Source organism: Pararge aegeria, chromosome 24 (genome assembly GCF_905163445.1).
Source record: "Pararge aegeria chromosome 24, ilParAegt1.1, whole genome shotgun sequence".
Taxonomy (NCBI): domain Eukaryota; kingdom Metazoa; phylum Arthropoda; class Insecta; order Lepidoptera; family Nymphalidae; genus Pararge; species Pararge aegeria.
Window position 1 is genome coordinate 2,531,463 of NC_053203.1, and position 12,526 is coordinate 2,543,988.

Sequence of the window (12,526 nt, forward strand, 5' to 3'; positions counted from 1 at the left end):
GTCTGCTCAGCGTGGTGATTGTGAACAAACTCTCCCATTGGGAGGGGGAGGGATCTTGTCCAGTAGTGGACTGTTATCTGTTATGTGTGTGTGTGTGTGTGTGTGTGCGGTGATTACAAAAAATAATTGCAGACAGAAAGATCAATCAAACGGAACCAGGGAACTGGGTTTAATTTAACATGCAATATTTGATTCAGGGCCATGTGAAACTAAATAAGAGCTCGTAAAATAAAAAAATTGAACATAAATAACAAGTTCTTTATAAAGTGTCAACAGAGTTGTACCTATCGGGAAATGTCATCTGTGGCGGGCTATTTTTAAGCGCTCGAAGTTAGTAAATAACACAACGAGGTATTTTGAGCGCTTTGAACTAAAATAAACAGTAGTTTCATAACAACACCCACTCGTGCATTCGTCGTTGTCGTCAATTAATGTTGTTTATTCGCGTAAAGAACGTTTTCTTGCGATTTATACGACAAATATCGAGGAAAGTCTCCATGTTTTAATCTTTACTAAATGAACAGAATTAATGAAAGTTTCATTAATTTCATGACGGCCGATTGGCACAGTGGGCAGCGACCCTGCTTTCTGAGTCAAAGGCCGTGGGTTCGATTCCCACAACTGGAAATGTTTGTGTGATGAACATGAATGTTTCTCAGTGTCTGGGTGTTTATCTGTATATTCTAAGTATTTATGTGTATTATATTCATAAAAAAAATATTCATCAGCTATCTCAGTACCCATAACACAGGCTACGCTTACTTTGGGGCTAGATGGCGATGTGTGCATTGTCGTAGTATATATATATTTTTTTATGTACCTGCTTTATGAATACCCTGGTCAAAAACCCTATGCACGCCACTGATGACACCACTCTTACCACTCTACCGTCCCAGGTTATCATAATTCCTGTGCTTTGTGACATTTTCTTTTCAAAGCCCAATGCTGGGCTTCGGTCTGGGAACCATCGCTATAACCCATTGCGGAATAACGATGACGAAACTACTTGAATCACGATCCTGGCATATTGCACAGGCTCCTAAAATAACAATTGATTGTATCGAGAGACATTTTAAGGCGATTTCTACCTTTATCATTTATTGGATTTCCCAATATGTTGTCATGATATAAGTAAGTTAAATGAGTTATGATAATAATATAAATGAAATAAATAAATATACTACGACAATACACACATTGCCACCTAGTCCCAAAGTAAGCGTAGCTTGTGATATCGGTATTAAGATGACTGATGAATATTTTTATGAATAACTAGCGTACCCAGCCCGCTTTGCCGGGCTAGATTTTGCTTTATTTTATTTTAACTATAAACTTACATCATTAAATTTTTAATTTAAGTCTCATATTAAATTATTTATTCCTCTCCGTGTTCATTCTCTTCTATTCTCATCTCGAGCTGGTGAAGATCATTATCTACACCCATGTACACCCAACAGTAGAATATCATCATAGTAAATAAAAGCTGTATTTGACAGTTTCACAGTTCATAAATAGGATTGCTCCGATCGTCACCAAACTTTACAGGATTACTCGCCAGGTCAATCCGGAGTTTCATTGAAATTGGCCTTTACGGAACATACCCACACGCTTTCTCTTTTATATATATAGATATACATAAATACATATAATATACAGATAATCACCGAGACACTGAAAAACATTCATGTTCATCACACAAACATTTTCCAGTTGTAGGAATCGAACTTATGTCTTTGGACTCAGAAAACAGGGTCGCTGCCCACTGCGCCAATCGGCCGTCAATATTATTATTCAAATAACAGTCAATCATGCTTTTTTTTTATTCGCAGCTATCGGCCTTGGAGTCATGAGTCCTTATGTTTTAAAACAATCCAGGAGCCCATTGAAATATAAACACAATATTTCATCCAAATCGGTCCAGCCATTTGGGACGAGTTGGGTGACAAAAGAATGATGATTATCATCATATCGACCCATTACCGGCCCACTACAGGGCAAGGGTCACTCGTCGGTCGGTCGGAAACTTTTTTTTTTTAAGTCAGTTAAAAATGCAAATACAAATACAACTTACCACGAGGGAGAGTCTGTGATGAGGCGGTGGCGGTGGCAAACGGGACGGTCTTCGGGAAACGGTGCATTGCTCTTTCTACAAACATACAACTATATGTCAATACCACCCCCCTTACATTTCGTAAATTTGGAAAAAAAAATGTAAACGAATAATGAAATATCAGACTGCATAAATAATGAATATAAAAAAAAAACTAAGGAGTGATAGCTTTCGAGGGAGCGAATATCATTCACCACTCAAGCACGCACCAGTGTTCGGCAAATTAATATCTGAAAACTTCACTAGCGCGATGCAGGATCTTATGGCTTCATCTAGTTGGGTAACATGGAGATTGCCACAGACTATATATAATACTTGATGCTACCAAATTGTTGATCTTTAGGAGATCTAAAGAACAGTACACGGTACCATATATCCTATGACTCATAATAACAATACTACTCTTTTAAATATTTATTAGTAATGATTACGTATAGAATATTATTCCTTACCGTTGCGTATCGTCGGGGAAAGCAACTAGTCTTTTATATATTATAAAATAAAGTTTTCACTTTGAACTTTGAATAATAAATCTACATATAACTATCGAGTTTGTATGTTTGAACCCGCTCATCTCAAGAAATACCAGAAACATAAAGTGACGGTATCCTAACGCCCACACAGTGTTCTATATGCGTTTCATAGCAATAAAATATCACTCTAACGAAGGAGAACAATGTGAGGAAACCTGCATGCCTGAGAGTACTCCATAAAGTTTCCAAAGACGCGTAACCTACGACCTAAACCCTTCTCATAGTGAGAGGAGATCCCGTGTTCTGGTGGGCCATTTACGGGTTGTTAATGATACAGACCATATTAACTTACCACATGGATGGAAAGCGTCGGCGCCGACTTCCCTAGGGCGGAGCGACGCATGCGCACAAGATTGCTGCGCGCTTTACTCGCATCTGTCAACAACAAACAACACGTGTTAATTTTACTAGTATACTTTTTGATCCCTGACGTGATCATGTAACGATACAAGGCAATGTTAAGTAACAGCTAATCTAAGAAGATTCCTATGTCTGCATTTATATTTCACGAATCGATTTTCACTAGGCAACCCGCACAACCTAACTTATCTAACTTTTCGTATTTTGTGTTTGTATTCTCATAATTTAACTTTTTGCATGGATTTAAGGTTATCAAAAAAAAACTTTTTTTTTAATCTGTTAAATAATAGTCTACGAGTTCCCAGTTACGCACCGGCGCGTCTTTGTTGTAAATTAAGATTGCGCCTTATGTCTTCAGTCATTATCTTAAGAGTTTGCGAAAGGTTTTTTATTTTCAAGCACCACCTAAATCATCACCGAAAGGCATCCGATTTGAGTGTTTCCTAGGTTTAGTGAAAACGGGAGATAGCGATAAAGTATGATTACCATTTGGCATTCAGCTTCACAAGAATCAACATGTACTTAAAAAGTAAGTTAATGCCCAAGAGGTAAAGCACTTAACTATACCAAAGACCAAAATTATACTAGCGTGTATAATAGGAGGTCTGTGTTCATAAGTGGTATCGAAAGAACGCCATTTAGTGACAGTATGGTCTCCTAGTATCGTCACTAGATGGCGCTTTGTATAATCCATATAAATCGTAGTTAACATTCACACGATCGACTTAGTAAAGGTAGGTAAAACTATCACACTTGGCACTCTGAACGCACATTTTGACCTTAAAAAGTATCTCACAACGCACTTATCCCGTTCATAAATTATAGGTACATCCCGACTTCCCTACTTCTCTACTTAATATTATAAATGTCAATGTAAGTTTGTTTGTTACGCTTTCACGCAAAAACTACTTAGCCGATCCTCATGAAACTTTGTACACATATTCTTGGAAGTGTTAGAAGTAATATAGGATACTTTTTATCGCGACATTAAGCTCGTTTCCTTTGGGAGAGGGGATGAGTGTTTGATGATTTTACACCATAACTCTGACAAATTATAACCGATTTCAATAATTATTTTTGTACTATAGAGGTATATGTGTTTAATTTTGCCCAAACTGTGGTTGGAGATAGAGGAGAGAAGCAGCAAACCCCTCATTTAAGGCTTAGCGATACTGATTACATAAAATACACACACACTTTTTTAGAACTACAACTAAAATTAATGTCATAAAAAAACAAACGCAGACGAAGTCGCGGGCAACAGCTAGTAGTAAATATAAATACGTGCCCGCTGTAGAGTACACGCTCCAAAATAAACATGCCCATCGCCGCGCGTCACTATGATAACGTGCCGGAATGCCCGCGGGATTTAATTTAGTAGCACTGGTAGGTGTGGTTTAAGGGGCGTGACATTTTGTATTGCGTATTAGCATGCCAATAAAACTGGAAAAATATTTACAAACACTACAAATGTACCTACTATTTATAAGTAGCCTAACATCAAAACCTTTCTCCTCAGTCAAATAGGCGGCTTTGGTAGTTTTGTTTCTTCCAACAATTCAGTAAATAAAAGTAGTGAACAGTTGATATATTTTTCCCCCTACGCCCATGTAAATGTAGCAAAATGACAAATTTTTCACCTTACCGCCCATGTGAATGTAGCGTAATGAAAAATTTTCACCTTACGCCCATGTGAATGTAGCGGAATGACAAATTTTTCACCTTGCGCCGATGGCAATGTAGCAAGCCACATATTTTGACTATTGTGTACAGTTTGTGAAGTTAGGCCTTAGAGAGTTAGGGCGTGTAGAACTAGAAGCTGGGCTCTTGGACATGAGATCTGATAACTGTTTGACAGTGCGATTCATATGGTCTCGTCTTGGCAACATTTAACATAAAAATATTTTTGGTGGGATATATACTTCTGTACCAATGTTATAATGAGCAATGATTTGTTCGTCTTTATGTGCTCGATAAACTCTAAAGCTACTGAACCGAGTTTATTAATTATTCTTTTAACCGCAACCTTACAGCGCCTCGCTATTATATGCTGAAGTCACAAAGGCTTAACTTAATTCCAGTATTAATATGATTTAAATATTGTGTTATAATACATTTAATGAAACGTGGTTACTATGCGATTGATGGATTTCTTAACGACAAGGCTACTTCGAAGCAGGCCGCTCCGCTCTCATCTCTCACCAGATAGAAAATTCAAACGATTGTTAATTGTAAAAAAGAGCAATCTGCTGAATTTCATGCCGGCTCTTCTCAGTAGAATCTGCCTTCCGAACCGGTGGGATAATCACTACAAACTGACTGACTCGACGTTTCAACAGTGCTTATAAACTGGGCCTATTTGTAATAAATGAATTATAAATTTGAATTTTGAATTTGAATCGGTATAAGCAAAGCAAGCCAGTAGAAAAGGCGCTAACAAGCTGCTTTATCTGAGTCATCATCATCACCATCACTTCAACCGATTGAAGTCCACTGCTGGACATGGTCTTTTGTAGAGAGTCCCAAAATCCACAGTTCTTGGCCGCTTGTTTTCAGCGGCTCCCAGCAACTCGTTTGATGTCGTCTGTCCACCTTGTTGGGGGCCGACCAACACTGCGTTTACCTGTGCGGGGTCGCCATTCCAACACCTTGGAACCCCAACATCCATCGGTTCTCCGAGCTATTTGCCCCGCCCATTTCCACTTCAGCTTAGCAACTCGCTGAGCTATGTCGGTAACTCTACGGATCTCCTGATTTCTGATTTGATCACGTAGAGATACTCCCAACATTGCTCTTTCCATCGCCTGCTGAGTGATTCTGAGCCTTCTTATGATTCTCCGTATGAGAACCATATCATCGCAATACGCTGACTAAATGATCCATCATACATTAATACTATGTAGGTATGGCATATATCGACCGTAACAATATGAAGATTTGGATAGAAGCAGGCGTTACTTAACAATTATTCATTGTAAAGTCAACATTTCCTGAGGATGCTCCGGTTTCGGAGCGAAACGTGCGTAGAGGGTGTATTGCCGAAGATCTGTTTGGTGTGGAGTATAAAGATTGAAGAAATTATAAATTACACCACACAGATTCTCCTGCTTTTCGCGGAGTATAGCAAATTAAGCTTAATTTTGATAATTTTGATAATAATAGGAAGATTTTCCTCGAAGCGGCAGTTCGTGCTCCGGAACCGAGTTACGACCGTTCATCTTTTTAAGTTGTATAGTGAAGATATAATTTGGTCCATAGAATTAAGAACATACAGAACCCTCATTCAGCCATTATTGAATGAAGTGCATTGTGTCCAAAAACAGTAAAAACGCGCCGCGCACGTGTGACTCCACACCCGCGGAATGTTGCTTTTTATCATTTTGCCCCATTTTATTATTATTTATTTATTTATTTTAATTAAATTAGTACGGTTAACACCAATTAAATACATAGTAGATTAAATTATACAGATGATTATGATGATTATTTTTATTGTGCGTTGAGGTAAAATAATAACTGTCAACCGCTATGTTAAATGTCTAACCACCTGTTCGGGAAACCCTACTAAAGTAGAGTGGTTTTTGATGCCTTCTTATTAGCCGTGTACACGGTTTCTGTATGTTCTTAATTCTGTGATGTGGACATCATTTCTGAAAACTTCACTAACGCGATGCAGGATCTTATGGCTCCATCTAGTTGGGTAACATGGAGATTCAACACAGACCATAGACTATATAATACTTGATGCTACCATATTGTTGATCTTTAGGAGATCTAAAGAAAAGTACACGGTACCATATATAATATGACTCATAAAAAATATTTTGACTTGAAAATATTTATTAGTAATGATTACGTTTAGAATATTATTCCTTACCTACAGATCGTCGGGGAAAGCAGCTAGTGTTATATATATATAATAAAGTTTTCACTTTCAACTTTGAATAATAAATCTACATATATAACTATCGAGTTTGTATGTTTGAACCCGCTTATCTCAAGAACTACCAGAACCATAAAGTGAAGGTATCCTAACGCCCACACAGTGTTATATATTATCGAGTTTTATTATTTTGAGGCAGTTAAAAACCACTTAAACAGCTGACCAAATGTTAATGGCACTTTATGTTTCGAGAGTTTCGAATATCGAACCTGCGGCTTTCATCGGAGTAAGTTTCTTTGACGAACTCCCAGCACGGCTAGCAAAGTCAAAGTCAAAGTCAAATATTTCTTTATTCAAATAGGCACATAGATGGCACTTTTGATGCGTTATTATAAACAAAATGTGTACATAGCAGTGAGTAGTGATGGCGATAACTACAATCGTAAACTTAAAACTAAAGCTACGAGGGTTCCAATCGCGCCCTGGTCTAAGAAGAAGCCCACAACAAACTTAGCCGGGTGTTCTTTTGTTATCATCATCTCACATTGTCATTAGAAAATATTTAAGAAGCAACCTGGTTAGAGCAATTGTTTACATCCAAGCTTTTTTATCGTTTACGTAATCCAAAAAAAAAGCATGGGCCCGAGACAATTATATCCCCGGGGAAAGGGTAAAAATGTATCTTCTCCCACAGCTTTATTAACTCTCAGAGCACTGGCGCACAAGTAATAATAATAATAATAATAATATCTTTATTTTATCAAAATAAACGTATACATTTCATGAGTGTGAAGCCCTGTCTCCTACGGTAGTTAAAACTGTGTTACAGGAGACAGTGTCTTCCCTATATCTATGGTCTTATTAACAAACGTTTGACAATTTTATTGGGAAAATTATATAAAGGAAAGAAAAGAAAGAAATAAATAAAAAAAAAAAAAAAATGTAAATTTTTGAGGCGGGTGCTTAGGTAGGTACATTTGATTTGTTTGTGGGTGTGCGCGTGTTTGTATGCGTGTGTGTGTGCGTGTTTATATGCGTGTGTGTGCGTGTGTGTATGTGTTTAATTTGTAATTTGTTTTATTTAAATTAGATATTATTCCATGTTCCCCTGTTCCCGCACGTAAATTATATCCCATGTCAGGGTATATTATCGGGGAATATAATTTTTGTCGCAGGCGCAGAGGTTAGCGCAGTGGATTTTAGTGTGAGGTCCCGGTTTCGTTCCGTCTGTGGTATCTAGTGGGAGGCTTCGGCCGTGGCTATTTTCCACTCTACCGACAAATACGTGCCGCCAAGCAACTTGGCGTTCCGGTACGATGCCGCGTAGACACCGATTGGGGTGCTATACGCAAACAGTTTAACCCGCTACCATCTAAGACTGCGTCATCATTTACCGCCAGGTGAGATTGCAGTCGCGGCGTAACTTGTTAAGGAAAAGAAAAATGTACACAGTTATATATCGATTAAAAATAGCGTGATTCATATTGGACTGGATCGTCACTCGCCATCAAGTGAGATCGCGCACCAAACCCGTTGGCTATAAAACAAGCCCACTTTCTCCCCCGGTCGGGTGACATAGCAAAGGTATCGATGTATTATATTAGGTAATTGAGAGAGCTGGCACGGTTCCAGCACCAGATCAATATAAACAAGTTCAAGGTACAGCGGCAGTCGTTCTAGAGAATCATTCGCAGAATTGATACGGTCCATTAAAGTCAACGTCAAATTCAAAGTCAAAGTCAAATGTGTCATTAATCAAACTAAGGTCCAATTGATGGAACTTTTGATGCACATAATTATGATTTAAAACATGCTTGCACATGTTTTAACGTTAAAAACGGATCTAGGCGAGATACTCGTAATTGTCTCTACTCGTTACTATTTAAATAGACAAGTTAATGGGTAGAATAACTCTCTCGTGGTGTGCAATACAGGCCTAAGAAGTCTACAATAATCTTAGGTGTTGTTTTAGCCGAGTACACATTAGCCATTACATTTTTATTTATTTTTTAACTTTTAGCTGTTTACAGCAGCCGTAGTACCCAGCGGATTTGCATGCTATGTTCGCATCAAGAAGGTACAATTGTGCACACATGCCAAGTCATCTTATATCTTTAAACGAGCAATTCTTGTATATATATTTAATTGGAATCTCGGAATCGGCTCCATCGATTTTCATGAAATTTAGTATACAGGGGGTTTCGGGGGCGATAAATCGATCTAGCTAGGATTCATTTTTAGAAAATGTCATTTTATTTGTGTTTTCCGGTAATAACCGGTTTGATGTCGTGTAACCGACACGGGTCAGCTAATATAGTTAACATAAGAGTGAGCAGTTGATTGTTACTTTTGAAAGTTATATTGTTAACGACTTTTAATAGTATGTATATACTTACTCTTTTATTGTATGTTAAAGTATTTAATTATGTAAGTGTTGTTATTATATATATTAGTTTATTTTTATATTTATTTATTTATTATATTATTTACTTTTTATCTATTTGTGTACACTAGTTTATGTATTAGCATGTAGTTATTTACATGTATGTATTTTAATATTTGTACCACCAGCAGTCTATTCTCCTCTTCTTTTTTTTCCTAATTCTAAGGTTGCCTGGCAGAGATCGCTATTAAGCGATAAGGCCGCCTTTTGTATTACTACTTCTTTCGATGTTTCTGTTTTTGTTATATTTTAAATATGTTAATGTTGTGGTATACAAATAAAGAGTTTAATAAATAAATAAAATAAAGTTAAATAATAAAAAACAAAAAAAATATTTGAACACCTTTGCGTGGGATTTCTCCATCATGTTCTCAAATGCGTGTGAGGTCCACCGATCCGCCTAATGGCTAAAGCCCTTTTCATTGTGGGCCGGTAACAGGTTGATATGATGATGTTGAATTATGATGATAACCTACGGCCTATTGGCGCAGTTCGCAGCTACCCTGCTTTCGGAGTCCAAGGCCGTGGGTTCGATTCCCACAACTGGAAACTGTTTGTGTGATGAGCAAGAATGTTTTTCAGTGTCTGGGTGTTTATATGTTTATTCTAAGTTTTTATGTATATTATTCATAAAAAAATATTCACCAGTCATCTTAGTACCCATAACACAAGCTACGCTTACTTTGGGGCTAGATGGCGATGTGTGTATTGTCGTAGTATATTTATTAATTTATTTATTTATCAGTCATCCGATTTAATCGTTTCCTAGGTTTCGGTAAAACGTTCGGGCATATGGACGTAAGTTCGGTGAGTGTGGCATACATCACGTTACGATTTCTAGTTAGCGCGGATGAAACCGCAGGGAATACCTAGTATATATTATAACAGATAAGTATTTAATCGAAAGTCGGATCGCAAAGGTCGATCATGATCAATCAGCGCGCCGATATCTGGGGCACGCGCCCACCGGCCCACTGACAGCCTACGGCGACGGCGAGTGACACGCGCACGTGACACCAAGGGTTGGCAGCGGTGGCGAACGTAGGGCTGCCACACTCGTTTTACTTACATTATTTACTAGCTGTGCCCTGTTTCACAAAGTAGTGCAAGTATGTTTGTTTGTAAAGATTTATGCCATCGTGCCTGAAGACAAAAGTCTTCGAACAGTGCGTGTTGCCAATGATGACCTATGGCTCTGAAACATGGTTGTTAACTATGGGCCTCATAAGAAGGCTCAGAGTCACTCAGCGGGCGATCGAGAGAGCAATGCTCGGAGTATCTCTACGCGATCGAATCAGAAATGTGGTGATTGTTAGAAGAACCAGTTACCAGAGTTACCGACATATAGTTCAACTAGTCGCGAAGCTGAAGTGGCAATGGGCCGGGTGCATAATTCGGAGAAAGAATGGACGTCGGGGTCCCAAGGTGCTGGAATAGCAGCCCCGAACTGGTAAGCGCAGCGTTGGTCGGCTCCCAACAAGGTGGACAGACGACATTAAGCGCGTCGCCGGTAGCCGCTGGATCCAAGCGGCACAGAACCGTGGAACTTGGAACTCCCTACAAAAGACCTATGTCCAGCAGTGGACGTCTATCGGTTGATGTGATGATGATGATGATGCCATCGTGCCTTGACTGCAATACCGCCTGATGTTAAGTCATGATGCACGCAGTCAGTGGCGTGCAATTCGTACATTAACTAACATTCGTACGCTAAGTATTTATAGTAGCGTATTTGTATGTTTATATGTTTGTATATATGTATGGAATATATTTTATATTTTTGTACATATCTTTAATATGTTATGTTTAGTATATACTATGTTTTTTTTTTTTTATGTTAATTTAGTTTTAAGTCCTAATATTTAATTTTGTTTGTTGTACCACCTACTTATTTCTTATAACATTTTCTTGTATGCCTTTGGTTGCCTGGAAGAGATCGCTATTTAGCGATAAGGCCGCCAAATTGTACGTTCTACCTTATTGTGCTGTTGTATTTGTATCTCTGTAAATTTTCTCTGTGGTGTACAATAAAAGTGTATTCATTCATTCATTCATTCATTCATTAACAAAAGCACTGCCTACCCTAAAATTGAACATATAAGGAGGATTTTTGACATTTTTGCCAATATTCCCGCTGTATCCATACCCTCATGAGAAGCCCAGTGCACGCCACTGCATTCATTCTACCTCTTCAGTTTGGAAACCTCCCTGGCGCAACGGTGAACGCTGTGAATTTCAACAGAAGGTCCCGGGTTCGATTCCCGGCAGGGGCGATTTGGAAATTTTAAATTTCTGAATTTTCTCTGGCCTGGTCAAGTGGATTTGGCCGTGGCTAGTTACCAAGCTTCCGATAAAGACGTGCCGCTAAGCGATTTAGTGTTCCTGTTCAATGTCGCGTAGAAACCGATTAGGGGTATGACTACCATACTCCCTAACAGGTTAGCCCGCTACCATCTTAGACTGCATCATCACTTACCACCAGGTAATTGCAGACAAGGGCTAACTTATGCTGAAAAGAGCAACTGCTGAGCCAGCTTTCTGCCAGCTTCTTCTCGGTAGAATCTGCCTTCCGAACCGATGGTAGAGTAACTACACACATACAGACTTGACGTTTCAAAAGTGCTTATTTTAGGCCTACTTGAAATAAATCAATTTTGGATTTTGAGCTTTTAAAGGGGAATAGTGATAAATTAGGATATCTTTTTCGAATTTTCAGCTAGTTTTAGCAAGATGAGATTGACCTAAAGGGCAAACTCAAAGGGGACTGAAAAGTTCACCCAGCAACGTCAGTGTATCTGTACACGTGACAAAGCTGCGGTTAGATCAAGTCGGGCTATACAATAACGGAAATAGCTTCAATTGAAAACATTCACGTTGTATTCGCCCTCCTTGAAAAGTGACTACGAAAATAACAATGGTGGCCTTTGAACGAATTCTTCAAAGCGACAATTATTGTTATTTACTTTCTTAATTAACTACGCGGTGCCGAGTGACCTCTACCACTATTACAAACACAAACACTCAACTAATCAATACGTCGACATGACATACGGCAACATAGAATTGATTAGTCAAAGTCAAATATCTTTATTCAAGTTGGCCCATAAATAGAGAAATGTGTACATGAATATTAAAACTAAAGCTACGACGGTCCCAAACGATTAAACACACCAAGCGGTATTTTCGGGCTATTTGAG

The 12,526-nt window shown here is 38.4% G+C and overlaps 1 protein-coding gene across 7 annotated transcripts in view; it reads right to left on the reverse strand.

Annotated features, from left to right (window-relative positions):
• LOC120634535 (microtubule-associated serine/threonine-protein kinase 3) overlaps positions 1–12,526 on the reverse strand; it is a 102,834-nt gene that overhangs the window by 58,618 nt on the left and 31,690 nt on the right. For all 7 annotated transcript variants that reach the window (XM_039905220.1, XM_039905219.1, XM_039905223.1 and 4 more), the window contains exons 2-3: positions 2,936–3,018; positions 2,072–2,146 (exon numbers count right to left, since the gene is read on the reverse strand). In XM_039905220.1, the coding sequence (XP_039761154.1) occupies positions 2,072–2,146; positions 2,936–3,018 (158 nt within the window). The remainder of the gene's footprint in view (positions 1–2,071; positions 2,147–2,935; positions 3,019–12,526) is intronic.